The sequence below is a fragment of the Drosophila montana genome, unplaced genomic scaffold (genome assembly GCF_035044405.1).
Source record: "Drosophila montana isolate Dmon_TW-CO22-7 unplaced genomic scaffold, ASM3504440v1 contig_3848_1, whole genome shotgun sequence".
NCBI classification, from domain to species: domain Eukaryota; kingdom Metazoa; phylum Arthropoda; class Insecta; order Diptera; family Drosophilidae; genus Drosophila; species Drosophila montana.
Genome location: NW_026998720.1, coordinates 3,199,048 through 3,223,052, shown reverse-complemented (window position 1 = coordinate 3,223,052; position 24,005 = coordinate 3,199,048). Strand labels below are relative to the sequence as shown.

Sequence of the window (24,005 nt, the reverse complement as noted above, 5' to 3'; positions counted from 1 at the left end):
TAGATGAAGTTTTGCCCAGTTGATTTTATTGCCTCGAATAGCTTCATCTGGTTGCATGCAACGAGCGCTTGGCATGTGGCAGGCCGCCAACAATTGCATGCCTCCGACTAGACGCTGGCACGTGCACTTGACTTGGCCATCGGGTACAGAGCGCGGCGACAGCTACATGAGATGCCAACGACGCGTCGCCAAAAAGTCAATAATAATAGGTTGAAAACGAAAAAGGCGAAAAACTGCGCAGACAAATTCGTTTGAGAAGGGTTAAGGAATGTAATAATACTTAAAAACTTGAAATTCGACTCTTGCAAAGGCACATCAAACAACAGCAACAACAACAGCAACAACAACAACAACAACAACAACAGCAACAGCAACAACAACAACAACAACAACAACAACAACGACAAAAGTACAATGCGTGCGGCTGGGCATAGGCAGCGCGTACCACGGGGCGTATGAGTTATATTCAAAGTTGCTGTAAGCCGTCCAACGATCTCTGCCATAGCCTGCCCCCAGTCTGCTGAGCACGTCTTCGGCTGTTAGTGCCTGCTGCTTGACTTCTAAGTGGTATTTACTCATGTGCCCAACGCAACCCAACTCCACCCTCACACACATGCTAACAGTGTTGTGTTGCAGTCAGTTCGTTTCGATTTGTCATTTTGCTGACAGACAGACAGACATACAGAGAGACAGTCAGGCGAGGAGAGCAGCAGAAAAAAAGCCTTCAATTCTTTGCATACTTTTGTGTGTTGAATTTGAATTCAATTTCTGACGCTGAAAGGTTTTTAATCTTGTTTTCTGGCAACTCAAACCCAAGCAGCCACCAACACCTTCAGCTCAATTTGGGTTCCTGTAGTTGTTGTTGTGGCTTCCTTTGGCTCTAGGCGACCCTCTTTATATTTTGGCCAGTTGATTAGCTTAACCATATTTTGGCATTGTGCAATGCCTTGTGGCTGGCATTTTGGTTATTTCACAGAAAAGCCTCTTAATAAATGGCAGAAAATTATTAAAAAATTTAAAACTTAAAACGAAACTTTAACAAACTGTTTAAACACAGGATTTAATAACGGAGAATTTTTTGCAGGACTTATAATAGAGAAAAGCATTTGCATTTAAGACCTGAACAAAACGTGCAAAAGCCCGAAAATATTCAAGCGATTAAATTGCATTTCTCGTCAAGTTTTCCGCGTGCGCTGTAAGCGGATTAAAATACGCTGCCAATGGGCAGATTTTTAGTGTAGTGTCGCGCGATTTTTGGATTTTTAATTGATTTTTGAACAGTGGCACTAACTTGTGACGATTCAGAGCCAAGCGGAATGCCAATGCATTTTTCACATTTTTACGTTGCGACCAACAAAAAAAACAACATAAGTAAAAGCAAAATGCATACATGATAAAAGAATTTCCAGCGGAACATTTTTTTCGGTAGCATAAAAAAAGATCCCCGCGTATGTGTGTGTGTGTGTGTTTGAGTGTGTAGTGTTAGTCTGTGCACGCATTTTGCAAATTTACCACAAAGCGACCCGCCATCCAGCTACAGCTTCTGTTCGCGCTCGGGCTTTGGTGTAGATTATAAAAGTAAACCGTCGGCCACGTAGCGAAGGGATATAAAGCGTAAACTCACGCACACATTCCGAACAATAAAATAACACAAAATAAAAAAATAGAAACAAATCAAAAAAAGTAGAGATGAGAACTGAAACGCCAGCAGCAGCCACGTAACACACAAAAAAAGAGGAGGAAAATCACACGCACACGAAATAAAACACATTAAAAATGGCAAACAAAATGGCGGACATATTTTTGCCACAGCCGAAAGGTGAATACGAGAATAAACGCTGCCTACTTCTGGGCGCACGCGGGAGAGCTTTGCCAAATTTCCACATTTGTTTAGTGCTTAATGCCCGACGCTTTGCATGCCAAACAGGTGCTATGTAACTTATCAGATTGGCCCCACAAAGCAGCCGAAATTAAACTGATTTATATACTGAAAATGCCATTGAAAAATTCCCAAAAAAGCGTTTGTCGTTATTTTGTACATACCCTGTAATCAATTGAGTAAGAGGGAAATGGAGAGGAATATGTAAAAGATATTAAATTTGTTGAATGTGTTGCAAGAAAGTTATTTTACTGTTAACGTATCGCATTCTTTTCGCTTCTCTTTCCTTCTGGCAGATAGAAAAGCATTCCGATTGACATTTAGAAATAATTATCGCTTGGAACAAAAACAACATTCTCTCGACTCTCTCATTTTTCCATTAATATATTTGATTTCTGAGTAGATGGTATCTATCAGTCGTATGCAGCAGTATATTCGGTCTCAACTTTTTTCCACTTTGTTTTTCCTTAAAATTTTAAGTAACGCAATCTGACAGGGGGGCATCGGTTGGGCAGACACCTGCGTCCTCTGATCGTCCCATATTTCCACTCTTCCATCTCTCTCTCTCACACTATTTGCACTCGGTAAATAGCAAAAATTCCGAGCGGCAATTGCAGTATTTGCCATCAATTTATTAAATAAGGCTGCAAACAGGCAAATAAAAAGCAGACGCTGATGGCGCCACGGTAATTTTGGTTTATAGTCGCGGATCTGTTAATGCCCTGACTGTCGGACGCCAGTCCACACGTTGCACACCTCCCCCCCTGCCAGACTCCTCCACTCCACCACCACAGTTACAATCATCAGCAATGACGCTCATAAATAAAAATCACCGAGGCTTGAATTTTGCATGCATTTTCTTTCTTTCTATTTTTTGGTTTGTTTGTTTTCAGCCAGTGAGAAAAAGCGCGTGAAAATTGCCTGTCTATAAATAATGGGCGCCAATGGGTGGCATCAGCACCACCTCCATCTGACGTGGCTGCTGTTGCATTATACTGTTTACCGTTGCAATTGGCTGTAGCTGTTTGTGAGCCCAAACTCTTTAGTGAATCTGTGTTAACAATTTTATACCCTTTCGAAAAAAGCAACACACAGTTCACTGGTCTCATTTGAACACATTCGACGAAAGGAAGTGCTGTGGCATATTATAGCTATAGCCAGGCTGTATCCTAGACAGATCCGAGCCAGTTCTTCGACATATTGTCTACCCTCCCAGTTGTAATGCTGGGGTATTGTTAGTCAAGTATTAAAATAGATTTCTTCGTATGAAAAACTCCATCTATCAGATGATCCTCTTTAAGGATGTTCAGGCATCTGAATTCTCGCCAAAATAAAAATCTGAAAAGTTTCCAACCTTAGGTATTACCTAAGCTGATTTTTGCACAATTTGAACATTTTAACACAACTTATTTAAAACTCAGCAACAACAATATCTAGAGTTGCAAAGCAACAATTGTTTAAGCAAGATATAAGTATTTTGTAATAAATACCAGCTGGTCACTCTAAAATAAAGAAAAACCACTCGTGATAATAGCGACTTAAGAATTTAAAACAATAAGAATAAATTAAATTAAACATTCCACATTATAAATAATTCTAGATAGCTGTTAGATTCAAATACAACACCCCTTTCTCATATTCTAGCTAAGGCTGCCGACATTTTCTAGTAAAATTAAAAAATATATACAAATTTTTTATTTTAATAAAGCATTAAAGTAAAAAATGTCTTTCAAGATTTTAAATAATCCTCAATTATTTATATACTGTACGTTAACACCTCGATTTTAGTATTAAATATAATTTCAGATTCCCCAATTTTTAGTATATGCCGAAAGAGCATCAGCTATTCGACGCCCCATGAGACAAATGCACTTGCTTGAATTTGTTAGCTTCTGCGAAACTTTAAAAGGTTTTTAACTATGCATGGTAAAAATGTGTATGAATTATGTTAACTATTTATCGTAACTGCACAAACTGATTTAAAGCATCAACTTTAAGCTAACGTCGTATTTTTAGGATTTTGTTTGCACGCCTTAAACTTGCCACATGAAGTGGCTGCAAGTTAGTTGCCAGCACCGAAAGCCGCACAGAAACAAAAGACAAAAACTTTCTTTTGCGCCGCATGACGCAAATCATCGAAAATTGTTCGCTTCGCGCTTTTGGCCACATTCAACATTAGAAACCACATTTTGGCTCTAATAAATCCAGACAGAGGCTGACTTTTGGCTAGCACAAATTTATGGCTCAGCCGCCTTGGGGCCTCCTGTTCTGGGCAAACTTGGCGATTTGTTCGGGCTTATAATTCATGCTTTAATTGGTTAAGTCAGTGGGCGCTGAGCGGGCATTTATTTATGGCGCCTTAAATGTAAAATATTTGGCGCAAAATCAAAAGATGCGCCCAACCAAAATCATATGAGTTATTTATGTGGCCCATGCAACCAAAGCGGCTACAAAGTTGCAATAACGCAAGTAGGCAGCCATTTGGCTAATTATTATTGGCCCACTCAAGTCCACAACTAACTGGCATTGAGCGTCGTATGCGTTTAAGCCTTGGATACAATGAGCTCTCTGCTTGTTGCTGTCAGCTAAAGAGATTCTCCCCCAAGGACTACAGCAACAACAATACCAATTAGTCGGCTTGTGACTTGTGCCCGGGCAACCCTCATCAGGGCTTAAACGAAAAATGTCCACAAAATGTTGGGTAAGCCGCTTCAAAGAAGTGAAGTTAGGTCTATTGGGCGTTACACAAATAAATTGTGATTTGGCCCCATTTCTATGGGAGCAAACAATGCTTATGTGCAGGTCAAACATTTTTGGGCTTGTCTACACCCAAGGAAAAATCTCCAACTCCATTCTAAAATCGCAACTCTTTTAGTCTCTATGCTTTTTAAAGTTTTATGAGTTTCAGTACACAGTATCATGGCTGTTAACCCAATTAATACTTGAAGTGGTTCGGACCAACTCCTTCCAGGTGTGAACCGAAATTAATAACAATATTTTTTGGGCTTGCAGCCGCAGCTGTCGCTTACGGAAATTGGTTTATGCTTCATATTTAGAGATTGAAAAAGATCTGACTGTAATATCACATTGTTGAAATATGTCTGCAATGGTATTAACTCGTCGTTGCCGTGTAGACAACAATTTTTTCTGCTTTTTACAAAACACACAGGCTACAAGCCAGCGGACAGAGAAGCACTAAACCGGTTCAGATATCGTTTATAAAGCCCAAAATTACCCTATAAAATCGTACCATTTTACGGGTCATACCAGAGAACAAGTACAGTTTGCTTCTACAAAATTTCAATAAATTATGCAGGTAGTTAAGAGCATGGCAAAATTGTAGATAATTTTTTTTAAGAAGTTTTAATTAGTCTTAATAGAATCCATGATTTACATATATAGCAAAACGCTCTGAAGTACTTTTGTCTGCTCGACTTGTGCACGGATTTGAGATCTTACCACTTAAAAGATTTTTGTTTTTTCTTTCTTTGATATTTTTGTTGTTTTGTTTTGTGCTGATTTGGCCTGAAAAACCATTGGAACAGCAAGGAAAATGAACTGTTTTTGTCACAGCACAAAGTCAGGCACTTTCTTTTATTCGGCCAAGTGTTTCTTTTCCCACTCTCTCGCTCTCTCTCTCTCATTTTGTCACCACCTTACACTGTCTCTGTCTTAGTGCTTATCACACGTCAAAGGCGCTTTTTGTCTTTGCCCAAATCTGCTTCAATTTGAGCTGTGCTTTGGCCGGGATGCGTGTAAAAAGTTCTGTTGTATAAACATTGTGTGATTGTTAGAAAAACATGTGCCGCTGGCATACAAAAACATTCACATATGTACACACGCACACACAAAATGGAGACAAAGACAAACTCATCAAATAACGCCAGCGTGTGCATATGCGATTTTCCTGCCACACCCTCTAACTGCTCCAGCTCCTTTACATGCTCCTCAATGTGCTTTATGATGAAAAATCACATATTTTTTCTGCACATTTCACTGTATATCTCATTGAGTGTGCGTGCGTGTGTGTGTGTGTTGGCATAAACTCGCTTTTATAGTCCTCAGATTAGGTTAATCCTTTCGCTGTTTGCCATTGCGATCTCTCTCGGCCTTTTGTTCTAATGTTGAGCGTCTCGTTAAGGCGCGTGTGAAAAGCCTGGCTATAACTCTTTTAGCTCCCAACAACTTGGCGCTGCTTGTGGCCCTAATGAAAGCAGTTACAGTTTATGCTGAGCACACACCCACACACACAATTACACACAGGCACAACATTGGCGTGCTTAATGAACTCGCTGCAAAAAAAAAGAAATCAACTCAAGACTTGATAATCACGTTGACAGCGGCAGTTGCCGCGTTGCCTGCTGTCAACTTCAGTTGCTGCGCGACCTTTTGTAAAAGAAGCCCCTCCACCCTTACACACGCATCCCCCTTTAGAGCCCACTCCCATGCTGAAGCAGCAAAGTTCAACATAATTTACGATGTATTAAGCGATTTTAAACATTACATTGTTGTTGTTGTTACTTTTTTGCAACATGTTCCTTAGATAGAGAGGCAGATACAAAGGTGTGGCACACACACACAGGCACACACACACACACACACACACACACACACACACACACATCTGAGTATGCATGCAGTTGACATGTGCGTTGATGTTGATTAAATTAATGAAATAAATTATGAGTTGCGTCGCGTCGTGCTTTTAAATTGAGTGCGCGCCATCTTGAAATTAATAAAGTGCCTGTTGGGCTGTGGGCGTGGCAGCCAAGCAACCGCCTATACACGTGTGTGCAGAATTTTTTATATTATTTATTTTTTAATTTTGCATTAAAATAAATAAAGTGTTTAAGCCAGCGACGAGAAAGACGACGGCGACGGCGAGGACGACGATGATAAGCCGGGTGACAGGTGACGCTGTCTGGGCCCTGATTTATGCAGGGCCATAGATGAGTTTGTAACGGCATTGTGTATGCCACAATTTATGCACCTGCTTAACATGATATGCATTTCATTACGCATACGCCACATTGGCCAAGGGCGGCACCTAGTGCAGGCAAGCGATACAAAAATCGGGAAGGAAGAGTGCATCAAAAGCGCCTGCGTTCAGCTTAAAACCGTTATGAATACCTGAGTAAATATACAGAATTTTTAAATTGAATAATACACGTTTTTATCAATGGAAATCTGGCTCCCGATCATCCATCTTTTGTATAGTCAAAGTAAATATTGAAAAAAAAAAACAATATATTCATATTTAACTATTTATTTTTCAGAATCATTTTTTCTTGATGTTCGTGCAGATATTTTAAATATATGATTAATCTAATTAGAAAAGCAAAGGGAGAATAAATTGGAGGCATCGAGTTATTACTGTTTCAATTTTAATTATATTTAATTGTTTTAATCAAGTTCATTGTTGTATCTCTTATTTGAAATATGATTTTAATCATGGCGCCCGAGCAGGGACTTTAAGTTTTATTTATTTATCTATCAATGGTCGGCAAGACGAGTGTCTTCCTTATTATTTAATACAATACACAAACATTATAAAAATTAAATGATACATGCCTAGTTAGAATACACAATTTTCTAATAGCATCACCGACCGATGGAGGTGTTTTATTTGCTCGTCCGGCCAGCTATGCCAGTCAGTAACGCCATTAGAGCCTACAGCTCAGAAAAAGGGTGTTAGTAGAGAAAATAGTGTTGATGTACTATATTATTTAAGAAAATACAATAAATAGGAAAAAGAAAGTAAGAAGTTGCTAAGAACTTTAAAATGTATGATAAAATATAGTGTTAAGTAGATAGGATAATGAGATAGTAATGGGAAATCAATAAATACATCTTTACTTCAATAAAGAGTTCAAAGCGCAAAGAAAAAATAAATTGCAAGCAGTTCTACTGCTGTGCATTTAGTTTGATCTGCCAAAATTGACGACTGTGTAATAGAAGCTCACAATTGGATCTGAAATTTAAACTTGCAATCCGAATAACATGATATTCCCATTTGTGCACACATAACCTCAAAGGCAAGTGCCACAGAGATTTTCTCTTGTTGCTATTGTCCTGTCAAGATTTGCAATAAAAACCCTTTGATGAGAATGCAACCCATTTACAGTGCGTTACCCCAACAATAACAACTGACTATGGTGGCTGCAATGCCATGCGACTAAGTGCGATTTGCCATGCCTCTCGCCCCCATCCGACCCCTAACAATGTTGTCGCTCAGTGCATCTGCTAGACTATACACTAACTGGTATGAAGGCAGGAGGCAGCAAATTTTCGAATGCTGTGGCCGTGCCTAGGCAAAAGCGACTTGGACATGTCCAGTAATGGATGCAATGCAATGCAACTGCGCTCCGGCAACGGCACAACAGCAACAACAGCAACAACAATAACAACAATGCCAGTTGCATCAACAATAGCCACCAAATTAGCCGACACACATACGCACTCACATAAAAGACTATGCTGAATGCCCTGCCTATGGCTCCATTGGACAATGGACCACTACAAATTGCAGGCTAGCTAACAATACGACAGTCCAAAAGATAGAGAGAGCGAGCGGAGGTGAGTGAGTGAGGGGCTGTGGGGGACAAATGTCACATACCATTTAGCTGACAGACAGCTTGAACCGCAGGCTGTTGAGTGACTTTTGTAGCCTGCTTGTGACTGAGCCCAGGGCAGGTGTGCATCTGCAGCAGTTGAGCATAATCCGGTGCCAACCGCGCCATTGGACATCTTCAAAAAGTGTGCAGGCTATAGCAAGGCTTGAGAGTATGAATTAATTTATTTTATGCATGTGTTCAGTTTCTAATTCTGGCTTTTAGGAGCATTTAAGATTTGAGACGAATACGCATTGGAAATGGGTTATGATGTTCTCACGTATGCAGAACGAAACACTTCCGACACCATAAAGTTTATACAGTGAAAGCTCCCACAATAAAATTCACATAGTATGGAAAAGATTTCGTGAAGCTTACGAAATTGTCCGATTATGGGAGTTCTTGACCAGGACGACAAGATGAATTGATTTAGCCACGTCCGTTCACTTGCCTGTTTATCTGGACTTCATTTATATGAATTACTAGCGGGTATAACCCGGCCTTGCCCGTGGCACGTATGTTATAAAATCAATGTTCTCAAAAAAATTTGAAATGATTTTGAAACTGATCGTACGGTAAACAAATAACTTTCATACAAACGTTTTCCGCCAATTTACCACTGTTGCGGGTGGAATTTCCCAAATCGCTGACGTATTCATTACATTCTTATGTAGAGCTTTGAAAATAAGTTTGAAGCAAATCGGACACAACTTAAAACTTCGCACAAAAAATCTTTAAATCGCATTCCCCCCGAAGAAGTTTGAATTCTGCGAAAAGTGTGAAATACGTCTGAAATGATTTTTCTTATAGATCTTTGGAAACGAATTTGAGCTCGAAACGTCACCCACCAAATCTTTGACCTCCATTTCCACTAAGGAGGAACGTATTTTTCGAAAAGTGTGAAACACCCCTCAAATGAATTTGAACAAAGATCTTTGAAAATAAGTTTGGGGCCGATCGGATGGTAAATAAAAAACTTTCATACAAACGTTTTTCGCGATTTTGCCACACTTGCGGGTGGAATTTCCCGAAACCCCATCTTAACGTGCACCTACATCACATAAGGTAGCTACAGTGAAAATTTCAGCTTCCTAGCTCTTACGGTTTGGGCTGTGCGTTGATCACCAATCAGTCAGTCAGTCAATCAGTCAGTCAGTCAGTATGTCAGTCAGTCAGTCAGGACAAACAGTTTTATATATAGAGATAGTCACTTAGAATCGTTCTAAAATATTATAATTTTTATATGTGGAGGTCTTTACGGATAATACTACCATCGATTGGCAAATAAAAAAATCGATTACCTAATAGTTGCAAAAACTAGAATTTTGTATACCATACTGGTCCAAAGAGTTTTAACAGAGTCCAAAGAAGTATTTCTTTCTAAGATCGAACTTTGTTGTCCGACTTAATCTTAAAATTAAAGTTACAACTTTGGAATTTTTAGAAAATAATAAGATTATCGATGGCATAAACTAGTTTATCTGACTGAGTTGCTCTCCTCTTTCATGTGAGTTCCTCCGTGTCTAACATTCAACTATAAATTGCCCATGAATGTAGTTTGAGAAATCGCGCATAATCACAATATGCCAATCGAGCTGAGCAAGAATATATCGATTAATCAATTTCATCAGTATTCATCAATGGGAAAAGAATTTCAATTAATTCTCAGCATTATGCAAACTGCAATGTGACATTTATTCAATAGGAAAATCAAAGTTCTAACTAAATTAAATACTAGAAATCATCATCGTCGTCGTCGTCCTCGATGACAGCCAGACGCCGTCGCTTGGCCGGCTCGGTGCTGGCTGGCTTTTTGCGAGCCAGAAAATTGATATCCTCGTCCTCGGTATCCGTATCGGGCTCATCCCGTTGTTGGCCATCCTGCTCATCATTGTCGCTGCGTGGGCGTTTGTTTGCCTTGTAAGCGGGCTTGGCGCCAGCATCATCGTTGTCGCTATCCGAGTCAATTACATTAGCACGACGTGTGCGGTGCAGGGCCCCGGAGGGGGAGTTGGCGGAGACGGGTGACTTGATTGTGTTATTCGCCTGCAATGTGGCATTCTCTTTGTCGTATTCCGTCTCTACTGGCAGCCGACGCTCCTGCTCCTGCTTCTTCTCCTGCTGATGTTCCTCCTCCTCCTCCTCGAGTTCGAGCAGCCGCGCCTTATAGCCCTCCGAGTTGAAGTTGAGTGCATCATCGTCCTGCTCCTGCTCGTCTGTTGTCGCCTTGGTTGACTCATCCAAAACCATATCCTTCAATTTGATTTTAGTGGCACGCTTAGCTTTCAATTGTTCAAATAAATCATCCGTGTTGGGCTTGCCAGGCTGCTGCTGCTGCTCCTGCTCTGGCTCGGACTCCTCGCTGGACACATCAGGCTGTCGCTTTTTGCGTGCCAATTTGCGCGCTATTTCATTGACTTCCTGCTCATCTGACGAGTCCTTTTGTTGCTGCTTGGCTTTGGCCTTGCGTGGTCGCTTTCCCTTGGCCTTCGCTGGCGGCCCGCGCTGCTCCGCCTCGTCGTCGCTCTTGCTGTACATCAGGCTGTCCAGTTTGCGCTGCTGCTGTGCCGCTATATTCTGTGCCGCGGTCTGTTGCTGACGCTGCCTGCTGTGCTTGTCTAGATAGTCCTCCTCATCGTTCTCCTCATCATTGTCTCCACCTGGCAGGGGCTCCTCGTCGCTGTCATTGTCTTGTTCCAGCTCAGCGCCGACTACAATTTTAGCGCGCAGCTTTAGATCTGCCGCATTGAGATAGCTCGGTATGCGCCAATAATTCTCCATGCCCGCCACGGGCGGTTGCATCCCTAGCGCCAGCAGCACCTTCTGAAAATCAGCCAGCTCCATAGCATCCTTTTGTATATCGAGCAGCGGCAGCAGCGGCACACCATCATCATCGTCGCCCGCCGCCTCTTCCGTATCCTCGCTGGCATCCTCCAGGCATTCCCTGAGCCAGTCCAGCGCCTCCGCATACTTTTCGGCATCCACCTGAGAGATAAGGACACGCACCGTGCCTACATCGAGGGGCGTGCGTACCCGCTGACGTGGCTTTGATTTTGCCAATGCTTGCTTGGGCAGTGGCTCGCCAAATGTTGGCTCCTCCATGTAATCCTTCTGCTCCTCCCGCTCATCGCTATCGCTGCCCTGTTGCTGCTTGGTGGGCTTGCGCCTGCCCTTGCTCGCCTTGGCGGGCAGAATCTCCGACTTGTCTGCGATGAGATGCAGCTGCAGCATTCGGTTGATGATCTGCTGCTTGTTGCGACGCTCCTCGAACGCCGCCACAATGCGTTCCAGGCAATCTGTAAGGACATAGAAATTCAGTTCCAATTAGCAGCTGGACGCAGCCAACGCACCTGGCACAAAGCGATGCTCGTCGTATAAGCTGCTCAGCTGCTCATCCTCCTCCGGCTGCCACAGGTTCTTGCCGCCCAGCGCCGCTTTGGTGGAGCGCTTTGTGGGCGCCTTGAAGAGCAGCTCCATTTCCTTGAGTTTCTTAAGGATGCCGCGTCGTGTGCGTGTCTTGTCAACCAAATTGTCCAGAATCCAATCAATCACATCTGAAAGAGCACAAAAACACACGCACACAAACGACACACAACACACACACACACGATTTGATTACAGCTGTTGCTTTTTGTGTTGTTTATTGTTTTCTACTTTTATACCCTTTTAAAAAATGTTGTCATGTCATGTGTAACGCTTTGGCAATCATCTAACATAAATATATATATATTCTTAGTCAGTATTAACAATCGAGTCGGATATATATATATTTATATATCTGGCGTGAGAACAATTGGTCGAAAACGAATCACGAAACCTTTTGGTTTCTTAGGATATCGTAATATTCATCAAATTTTGTCAAAATCGGACTACCATATTATAAAGCTTCTAAAGAAACAATTGGAGAAAGTAAAGCTACTGAATAAATCAGTTTTCCACATTTCAAATTATCTTCATAAAAAACCCCAGCACTATCTGAGCTTCAGTATGTTATTTATTTTTTATAGAAAACTAACGGTCTTTCTCGAATTTGTTTAAATTGAATACTTAAAAAAAAAGAAACAAATTCCTATGAACATTCGACTACTTTATGATTTAGCTTTCCGAGGATCAATCAATAAAAATTGGCTTTTCAGTTTGAAAACAAATTTGATTTCTTAAGATATCCTACAAAATGTAAACATTACCAGACTACTATATGATGCAGCTTTAGTCATATCGTTGCCAGCTGTCTGAAAGGGTATTTAATCTTCGGCAGCCCAAAGTTCACAATGCTAACTGGTTTTCTATTCGGGGGGTTTTTTTTTTTTATTTTGGTTGTCTTTCTCCGATTGCTTTCATTCATTAAGCGTAAATTGGGTTTTAATTTACAGGCAGTGGCAGTTAGAGCCCGTTGTCGGGTATTTGTCATAGTTACCCTTATCGGTTTCGGGATTCCGTTGATTCTCCTCGAATAGGAAACGCAACTCCAGCTCCTGCTCCTCGCTCCAGGCGCCCTTGGTGCCGCTGCAAAGCGAAATGAATACCAGAGAAGGATACAGAACAAGTTCTTCAAACTGGACGATGCCCAGCATCATTTATCAACTGCCAAACGAAACTAGTCGCAGCAGCTAAACGACAGGCGCAGACAGCGTCAGCCAAGGGCTCAGTCAATCATGTGCCCATTGTTCTGATGGGCCCTTAACCCCAATGTGACCCCCACACCGCAAGCACACAGACTCGTCCCTGGTGATACTCACGCTTCATAGGCATCACAATAGCCCGTCTCCAGCTCGTTGGCCTCCCGTATGCCCTTGTAAAATAATAATTCTGCATAGATTTTTGGATTAGTTGGTGCCACTTCGACAAATTTGCGCACCACATAGATGCCCAGGCGGCGCAGTTCCTCCTGATGGGCGTCACGTTCCACGCTGAAGACTTGTTGAAAGATACGAAACAGCTTGGCCTGTGAATGGAATGGGAAGAATGTCTAGAGGACAATGCCACTTCATATTCAAATGAAAAGTGCCGACAAAGACACAGCCAACAGCTGGCCACAAGTTGAGCACGGGTTGGGTTTTTTGTTGGGGAGTGGATGACGGCAGCCATCGACTGCCATCCTGTGGTTGCCGCCTGCGGTTCGGTGCCGGCGGCTGCTGCCAAAGCAAGATATCATTTGCAGTCGGCAAAACTTTATAAATGCTCAACCCCTCAACCCAGCCCCGATTGGAGTCCTGTGTGTCCTGTTTTGTGTATCGTTTGCCCCTTGTTGCTGCCGTCCGTATTTGAAATTTAATTTATCCTATGATTGCGCAGACCCATTAGTGGTTTTGACTTTGCATATGATGCTACTTTTGTTTTGCTTTGCCGACACCCCCTATCCCGGCCCACTCGGCATCTTCCTTGACGGACACTGGACATGTCTCCCAGTGCAGCAGACAGCAGACACTGAGCCGGCTTAGATGGCAAACGATATGCAGCTGTCTGGCTAAAGGGATGACGGGCTGACGGGCTGGCCCTGCCCTGTCCTGCCTCACGACTCATATGTCTGGCGCTATTTGGTCTAGATAATGCGCCATTTGTTGGTTACTTTAGTGATCAGCATTGTATGGGGCGCACATAGCTTACAAAATACAGCTTAAGCTGCCCTCAGTAATATAATATAATGCCAGGCTGGTGCCTCTGGACCCGCGATGCCGCCGCCTGGCGTTGAATGTGATTTATGAACTCTGCTCAAAGAAAAGTTTAATTGCCAGCCGTGAAAAGCAGCAGGAAACGCGCACAAAAGAGCCGCATACAATGTATGCATATATCTAAAAAAGTAAAAGTTTGCGCGTAAACGAATAGCAAAATACTCTATAAGTACTTTGAATGACTGCTTTATGAGACTTAGAATATACTCATAAGATAATAAACAGAAAACAGTTTTGTAGTCTATCCAAAATTAAACATATGTTGAGTTTAGTAACTGTAAAAAATGTAGATTGTATGTATAAGCTAAGGAATTGAAAATTGAAAGAGATGCTATGAGATTGCTATACTGGCATATTTCGCCCAAATTTTCTTTTAAGTTTCATTATTTTTTCGTCATTTTTAAAATAATTAGAACAGACAACAGGCACATTCTAAGTAACGAAGTGGAATTCGGATTCGAATGAAAGGTTGTTCGTTGGAATATCCCAACCAAAGCAACATATATTATTTTTAAACAAGCTCATATCAATAACAATATTCACAAGAATATAAAAAAAACATCTACTGGGCGATTTTCTAGACTAGGATTTCTGCCTTAATTTCGATTCCATTCAATTTCCTCTTTACCCTGACAGTCTACGGTTTTTTATAACATGATTCAGATTAAATGGCAGAGCAAATTGGTGCTAGGAAAATGGAAAAATCCTTACAAGGCAAAGACAATTTAGCTACTGATTAGAACTGAGTACATCTGAATAAAGATTAGAGCGAAGGTCGCGTAAAATTCGACCGCTCAAGACGTGTATCTGCGTATCAAAAGTTTCCGTGGAGAGAGAGTTTTCGCTGTAAATATCATTTTTTAGGGATACAATTTTTAATTAACCAAATAATAGAATGAAAATCCAGATAATTATATCCTAGCCTACATTGACTATGTATGGAGGTATTTCATAGGGGTGGTCCGTTGGCATCTATTACTTTTCCTTCTGGATCTTATCAAGAATATAAAAAACAGAATTTTGTGCAGTTTTCTAAGCATTTTTGGACAGCTTTGCCTCAGTTTGGCAAGTTGCATTTATGAATCAAGACGCTCTATATACCCTAAGTTGCGCAAGCAACACAAACAGGCATATTTGAACGTTTAATTTCCCCGCAGTTCTCACAGTTTGCAGCAGTAGCTAAAAAGTAAAACCGAAGCAATGCTGCGGCTCAAGGCAGCGCGTAAAAGGCTTAAAAAGTTCAAATTCCAGCTGACAGCAGAAGGGCTTCAAAATGGGACAAACAACTAAGTGAGGGGTGCAGAGAGAGGGAGCGAGGGGGTGAGAGCGGGAGAAGCCTGTGTTGTGGCAACTCGTTGAAAAATATATAAAGAAGGCGCAGTAAATATCGTTTGTGGCTGGCACAAATAGAAAAAAGGTTCGCTTAATTTGTACAAATTACCATAAAAATGAAACCAGCGAAAAAATGGGCGCCTCAACGTTAGGCGACTGCAGACTAAAGAACGGGCAACTGGAGTCCGGAGTCTGAAGACTGGAGGCTGGAGCCTGAAGTCATGGCTGCTGAGCCGCAGCGCGCTTTTTTGCATTTGACTTTGATTTATGTGCGCCCGGACACAGGTCCCGGCGAAAACAGAATTAAAACAGCAGGCGGAAGGCGGCACGCGGCAGACGGCGGACGGCAATACCCAGCTAAACAGTTGGCCAAAATCATTTGGCTGTCGCATTAAGAGGCCAGCAAAACACTCACCTGGTAGAGCATGCCCGGACAGGAGCAGCCATAAGCGATGCGATGCAGTATGGTGACAGCAGCTTTAAGGGCCCGCGTCGGTATCTGCGTCCAGTCGGTCAGGACCAAAGTGCAGGCGCGCACGATTTTTGGATGCAGCAATCTGGGTGGAGAAACGTTTGAAAATTTATGTATAAACAACCAAGTTTTTGCTTCACATTTTAGACACCACATTTTCAAGCACCATGGAAAATTTAAATCTATCCCTTGAGTCCCGCGTCACAAATCATGTTTTACATAGACAGTTTAAATGAATCCAAAGTCGATCGAACAAAAAGGTTTTATTCAAAGTTTCCCGCCCGTTTTACTTTCGTGGGATGCACTTTAACAATCTTCTTCTACATTTTAAGATGGTCAATTTAGAACAGCTTTGAAATTGTGCTGGATGTCGATAATTAAACTTTTGCTCATACAACATGAGACCCAAATCTTCCACTAAGGAGGTTTGTATCTATCGAAAACACGCGAAACACGTTTCAAATGAATTTTTACAAAGATCTTTAAAAAAAAGAGCTGAAATATCGATCGATCGATTGTAAACAAAACAGTTTCGCACAAGTGTTTTCCTCAAATTTACCACAGTAACGTATGGAATTTACGCTGTCTTTGTCAGTCAGTCAATCAGTACAAACAGTTTTATATTAAGAGATGCAGAACAGAGGCATAGTCAAAGTTGGTTTTAAGTTCAATTAAATTATGCAAAATTTGAAAATTTAGCCAATTATAATTGAAGCATTTATCTGCAGCAAAAACTTTGAGAAACATTTGCGAAACAACCAAACAAAATAGCGGCACAATTTAAATACAAGCTGCAAACACAAACTTGATGCCATTTAATAATATAATTGTTGCCGTTGTGGCCATTTAGAAAGTACACCCTCCCCCCTCCCCAACGACACGCAGCTGTGGACGTGGCATCGAGTTTTTGGCGTCCATAAAACTTTGGGCACAAGTAATTTCTGACGCTAATCCTTAATTAGTAGCCACGAGCTGCGTGTTGGCACTTGGTTTGTGCCTTTCAATTAAAATTACAATTACAATTTTCAACACGACCATCAATGCGCATGGCTTGGAACTTTTCAAATAACAGCAATAAAATGTGGCCAGAAAAATACCAAAAAATATAAAAGGAAAAAAACATTGCGAATGGCCTGCGGCTGAGATTTAAATGGGTATTTGGCGTAGGGGCAGGGATTTTGGGGACATTTGTGGCTGTAGCTAATTTACCTGCGAGCAAAATCCTCGAATTTGAACGTTTTCTCTGTGAGTCCATTATCTGTATTAGAAAGAGGAAAGGACGGTGAGCCGTATGACAGACAATTGCCATTAGTTGCGAAAACATTTCGCCATTTGATTTTTAAATATTCACACAGTTTCTCAACACTTGCCTGGCTCGCCGAACTCCTCGTTTTCCATTTCCTCATCGCTAGCGTTGCCCTCATCCTCATTCTCATCGGCATTTGGTTCGTCCATGGCATCAACTGCAAAAGAAATCAGAATTAAATTAATTTTTTTACAAAGCTTCCGTCTCCTTTGCCCTATACCAATATGAGACATCAGATAGGGTATTCAAGAGTTCTGCATGCGTATGTTCCATGTGTGTATGCATATATTTTACATGCATGATTTTTAAGATAAAATAGGTTTTAGTCTGAAGTATACCTAAACTAATTTCAATGCATAATAATTGTTAATATAATTAAATATGAAGTTTTCAATATTCTCAAGAGGTATGAAGAAATTTCCTTATATTTTTAATTTGTGGGCATAGCAGTTTATTTGGCATATTTATTAAATTAGGTGTATTTAAGTATTCGATCTTAAGACTCGCTGTTCTTTATTTGTGATGCTTAAAATAATCCTTAACATACATGGGTCCTGCTGCCAGACCGTGTACACTTTTGTGAATGCAAGCCATTGATAATGGGAAGTCACTACCCTACTACAATATCAAATACTGAAAAATGGTTTATTATATTGGAATTCTAAAGCTTAATAATAAAGTTAATAATTTAACTTAGCTTGACACTTGGTGTGTTGGGTATTTGATGTTAATAAAAGACCAATAAATCAAGTAGATATTAAAGAGTAGTAGAGTAGAGTGTAAAAGAGAAAAGTAGAGGGAATAATGACTACCATATTATTTAACTCCAATCAACAGGGTATCCGCTAAGCAGGATTCGGGCAGATATATAAAACGGAACTTTGTTTAGTTTCGTTTTGAACTGCATCTTTAAAAGCAGAACAGACCCCTTATAACATTTTACAGAACATTAAGAAAGTCAGCGTTAATTGTGAGTGCGCCCACTTATATACAGGGTGCTCACTCAACGAATCACTTCAATTGTGAATCATCGCCTGAGTGGCTCGGCTCCACCTCAAATGAATTTGTACTGATTTAAGACAGAACAACAAGCGCTTGCCAAATGGCCATTAACAATAATTACGACTGCAGCAATGCACAAACAAGTGCACTTCAAATACACTCCACACGCACACATACATACATAGACACAACCAGCAAACGCAGACACACCTATACAAAAACACACACAGCCGCTTGCTAACAAGCAGGCGTGCATTTTTGAATGAGCAGCACTCGACTGCTAGATACCCTGTGCACAGCAAATAAAGTGCTGAAAATAGTGAAAACTGTTTTGGTATTCACATCCCAATTTGTTTTTTTTTTTATTCCTAATATATATAATTGTGTTTCATAAAATTGTAATATGAATTTAAAATAGGCACAAAACCTATAATGAAACACTTCACTTTTAATTATAGATGTTGCCAAATGCATCACTAAAACTAACATAACTAAACTAGATTAGAACCTGCATCCTCCTTGTCCAGTTACCCAAATCACCGAGCCACTTACGGCTAATCAACTAGCGAGGACTGCAGACAAAAGAACAAAGCCCTTTTTTTTCATTTTGGTCATGGTAACATTTTGCCCGGAAATGCACACATACTTTTTACCCCTTTTGCCTTTTAGGTATAGGGTATAAAAAGCAAAGCTAGTCAAGAGCGTACTCTACAGAAAATGGAATAGGGATAGGTCAAAGGGATGCACAATGGGATATAGAGCAAGTAAGAGTGAGGAAGAGACAGAATAATAGAGAGAGAAAGAGACAGAGAGAGAGTGAGAGAGAAAGAAAGAGAGACAGATCTAAACAGTACAACAATGCAACACAACAATTTGCATGCCAACTGACGCGAATGCCAACTGAAAGCAGCCGACCACTGTTCCAGGTGCCGTTGCCACTGCAGCTGCTGCTCCACCTGAAGCTGTGCCACAAAATGGCAACAAACCCCAAAAAATGGCCCTCTGTTGCAAGTACAAGTTACAACTTCATTATGCAGTTGCATTGTGCGGCAGGCAACAGCCAACAGGCAAACGCAACCTGCAGCGTGTGTCGCTTTATTAACATCTTGAATGTACAGGTCACAGTGCAGGGCGGGTTAGGGGAAAGGTGGTGGGGTTTGGGTTGGTTGTGCCACGGCTGCTGCTGCAGCATTGCTGTGCCCCATCATTAAAATACAATTTTCTGTGTCAGGTTCAAGCTGCAGCGCACAAACGGACGCGCTGCGAGAGAATGAGTGTGAGATACGGTGACAACGTGCATGTCTAAAGGACTACGGGACTACGGGACTACGGGACTACAGGACTAAAGGACTATAAGGACAGCGGGACTGTAGCGATATTAGTGCATCTCCTTTTTTGGCACAGCTTTTGTTGCCGGACAGCCCAAACAGCAGACCCGACACCCTGGCAACGGGAACCAGGCGAACAACAAGGCCATTAAACATGAACCTCGTTACGGCGTCAATTTTGATGTTGATGTTGTTGTTGCTTAGCTTTTGTATGTGCCTTGCACTTGCTGGCCTCACTTAATGACTTTTGTGCATACACATACGCATACACACACACTCACCCATACCCGCGCACAAACACCTGCCTGACCTTGTCCAACTATGCACACTCAAAGAAAAAGTTCAAAATTCTGAGTTGTAGCTTGTACGGCATAGTATTCGGAGCTATTTATAGATATATCTATAGAATATTTTAATTTTAGGAAGTCTTTAGTTAAACATAAATTGATCTAGATTTTAATTGAAACTCGTCAATTTATAATAATAAGCAAAGGCTAGAATTGACTACAATAGGCACAAAAAGGTTTGAATGTTCAGATTAAACATCTTATTTTAAAAAATTGAATTATCAAAATATTGATAAAATTTTCTCCTGGAAACACAATAGTTTGTTTAATTAGGCAGAAAATTATTAGAACAATTTGCAAACTGGAAAGAAGGGTAAAACGTTCTTAATGAAGGTACAAAATTTATTAGACTATAATATCTTTAAATTAATACGGCAAACTAGCTGTTGACTAGTATTTATATTTCAAACGAAAGCATTTCCCAAGAAATATTAAGCACAAGAAACTTATTACTAGAATTTTATATTCTCAATACAAGCGTAAAGCGTTTGAAATGGAAATATACCAATTATTTATATACAAATTTCCTTAGAATTATTAAGCCCAAGAAACATTTTACAATAATTTCCATTCTCAGAACGTTCTTAAATAAATTTCCAAGCTTCTGCGATGAAGACTAAATTTAAATATTGTGTTTAATTTCGGGCATAAAACACTTTACGAAATAAGAGTTTTATCTCACCATCGGAAATTTCCAACTTGACTATAACTGAGCAAAGTTTGTTCTCGACTTAGGCAAACCAATTTTGGTTTTTTCTCCGAGTGTATTTGCTCTCTGCTGTTGGTGTTTTCGGGTGTTGCTGCTGCTGCTGCTGCTGTTGCATGCTGTGGCATATGTGCTCCTTGTTGAGTTTGTGGTCTGCAGCAGACAGTCATCTACCCACACCTTTGGTAATAACCATTTTTCGGCAGCAATTAATTTCAACTTTAACACGCAGCGTTGAGAATGTCCAACCCAGTGCTCACACCAGCCACAGTGCCCCCGCTCGCTCGACAAACAACCAGCAGAGTCAAGCGAAACATTATTACATAATGTGGTTTGTCTGCCACAGGTTAGCAACTGCATCTGTGGCAACAACAGGCGCAAAGTCAACGCCAGTTGGCTGCACTGTGAAGTGGCAGCTGCAGGGGGCATGTGATGTTGCCTAAGTTGGCATGATTGTCTACGCAAAGCAAACGTAGCTGAGCCGCTACTTAAGCAACAGGACATAATCCTGGCCCACCACATGCGTGCGTGTGCAAGCAGTCAGTTTCAAGGACTTCGCAAATGCAAACAGGTGATGACAACGACGACAGCAGCGATAAGCAAAATAATAACAAAACCCAGTCAGCGAGAGAAAATGAGAAACAGCAAAAGCAGCAAAGGCGACAAACAGAGAGAAACGCACAAGACGAGAGCGAACGAGAGCGAACGCTCATTGACACAATAGCGGCGCAGGCGCTGGCTCGAATTCGAAATTCGAAAAGAAATTCCGATTCGCAGCACTCGGCTGCTTAAAAAGGCATGTCCTGGTTGCATGCTAAGCTCAGTCTAGTGCTGGATGTATGAACGCAAGGACACGCGTGCAGTGCATACTCCAATCAAAAAGTGACTAAACAAATGTGAGGCCAAAAGCCTACGAGTTGCCAAAAACAAAAAGTAAAATAAATAATAAATAAAATCAAAGAAAATCTAAATTTAACTTAAAGTAAATTTTGGCCCAAAGCCCAAACCACATGTTTAATGCTGTGTCTAGGTCTGTGAGGGTGTGTGTGCATGTGTGTCTGTGTGTGTAAATGCTTTGTTATGATGCTTATGCCTGTCGCTTCTATTTGTTGTTGTTGCGTGTGGCAAGCAGCAAACGTCAAATTTTTTTGTGGCAGACATCAAGGCGTCAAGGAAGCTGTGACTTTTGTTGTTATTGCCTGGCAGCGCAGGATGTGCCAGCAGCTGAAGGCCTGACTCGCTGCTGTGAACTCAGCTGGCGCTATTTTCGTTTAGTCATTCATAAATTTATGTAGCATACTTTTGTGCGCTGCTAGTTTTAGTTCTTCCCTTTTTTTTAGAGCTGCTGGCAAAAAAACTCATATATTTAGCCAAGTTTTCTTAGTGTTAGCTTGTGTGTGTAAAAAACCAGCTCATTTCCGCTGCATGTTAGCCATACACACACACAAACACCGGAACACTCACGAGTAGACAACAGCGTAAAAAGAAACTTTTATATGATAGCTCCAATTGGTACTGGGCCAAAAAAACAATCCACTTTAGACTTAGTTATATTTGTTAATATTATTTTTATGCTAGAAAGAAGGGTGTATTTAACGTATCCAGTTATTAAATAAAAATTAAAGTCTTAAATAAATATTTAAAATATACATTTAAAAAAGACATTAAAGCTGTGCTGCCTCCTAATTTTGGCATTCAGTTTAACTGCAACCTGCATTTAATTTCAGTACTTAACATTTAAAGCAAACTGTGACAAATAAACAAAACAAACCAAAAATAAACAAAAAATAAATTAAACAAGAAAAAGAAAAAACAAACAAAAAGAAAAAGGCTACCAAATCAAAACGAAAAACGAAATTTAAACGTCTGCATATTAATCAGTGGCTGCTCTCGCGACGCGTCACAGCCTCAGCTTTGAGCTGGACAGGACCTGCTGCAGTAGGAAAACTTATCATCAAGGATTTACAGACGCCGCGCGCAAAGCCGCTTAGACGTGAGGGACGCGTTCGCTTGCCCCAAGGCAAACGCTAATCAGGGGCCACAGGAACAAACGCGCGCTGAGCCCTGCTCGCTGAGCGACTACTGCCACTGCTGCCACTAGACACTAGCCGCTAGCCACGCCTTCTGCAACAACAAGAAGCAGCAGTAACATCGGCTCATTTGGCCACTGCGGATTATGTTAATAAGGTAATTTTTGCTTTGATTACTCGTACCTTGAATTCGTGACACAAGCGAGCCCTCCAACGCACCCCTCACAAGCCCATCACCAACCACCCGGACACCTCCCACTCTCGGGACCTGTCCACGTCGCTTACATATTTATGAAATTTTCATGTAAATCGCGCTAATTCATGCACATTTTGCTGCCGCTGCCGCTGCCTCTGCTGCTCTTGCTGCGAGGGTTGTCGCTGATTTTCCTTTTTTCTGTGCTTTAATTGCAACATCATTTTCTGCTCTTTTTTTTGGGTGGGAGTTTGCATTGCCCAGCCGAATTATTTTCACAAAGAAAACAAAATATAATTAAAATGCGCTCCAAACTTTATGCGTAAATTAGAAAAGTTGTCAAGTGATTTTTATTTAAAATTATGTTTTCATATTTGTCTTTGGCAATGCACAAATGGCTTTTACTTTTCCTTGAGTTATGTTGTATTTTAATTTGTCTTTCCCTTGAGACAGGCAAAAGCCATTGAACTAAAGATCTGGAAAATTACATTTTGAAGGTAGATTCGCGTTAACAATACGCAGATTAAATGCTTATCTAATTTTCATTTATCCAAAATCGATAGATATCGATATATAAAATATGTCGCAGATTATTCTACTTCCCACTTTCTAGTTTTGAAAAAAGTCCCAAGGCCCCAACACAAAAATAAAATGGTTGACCCGAAAACGTGATTCAGTTCGCAAATCGAACCAGCTCCTTTCCTTCGGTGCGTGAGCCCCGTTTTCCACAATCTTAAACGCAAAACTAGGTTATAATCTTGGCTTATTATATATTTGTTAAATTTAAGTGATACAATGTAATATTGAATTTATAATTTTACATTATATTTTACTGAAAATTTTAAATTCCATCTAAAACAAATTCATGTATTGTTGTTATTGTTGCCGCTACTGGAATGTGTGTTTTTTTTTCAACTAGAAGCTAGATACATGGCATCCTCTAGTCAAGCACGTTCTATCGACACTAACTTGAAAATCTGAAGGCCTCCCTTGAATTCATGAGAATCGCATAGTTGGGCGAAGTTTAAATACGCATTTTTTTCAACAAAAGTGATTTTAATTAAATAGAACAGCTCGAATTTAAGCCATATCAGGCACTTAAGATTAGTTAGAAATAAAAATAAACT

At 40.8% G+C, this 24,005-nt stretch overlaps 1 protein-coding gene across 1 annotated transcript in view; it reads right to left on the bottom strand.

The window, feature by feature from the left end:
* Nucleotides 1-10,148: 10,148 nt before the first annotated feature.
* The window catches only part of timeout, a 98,507-nt gene continuing 84,650 nt past the window's right edge, over nucleotides 10,149-24,005 (bottom strand). Inside the window, exons 13-19 of the mRNA XM_064697285.1 lie at nucleotides 17,337-17,429; nucleotides 17,176-17,224; nucleotides 15,910-16,051; nucleotides 13,230-13,435; nucleotides 12,908-12,996; nucleotides 11,841-12,044; nucleotides 10,149-11,786 (exon numbers count right to left, since the gene is read on the bottom strand). Coding sequence (XP_064553355.1) covers nucleotides 10,225-11,786; nucleotides 11,841-12,044; nucleotides 12,908-12,996; nucleotides 13,230-13,435; nucleotides 15,910-16,051; nucleotides 17,176-17,224; nucleotides 17,337-17,429 — 2,345 coding nt within the window. The 3' untranslated portion in view covers nucleotides 10,149-10,224. The remainder of the gene's footprint in view (nucleotides 11,787-11,840; nucleotides 12,045-12,907; nucleotides 12,997-13,229; nucleotides 13,436-15,909; nucleotides 16,052-17,175; nucleotides 17,225-17,336; nucleotides 17,430-24,005) is intronic.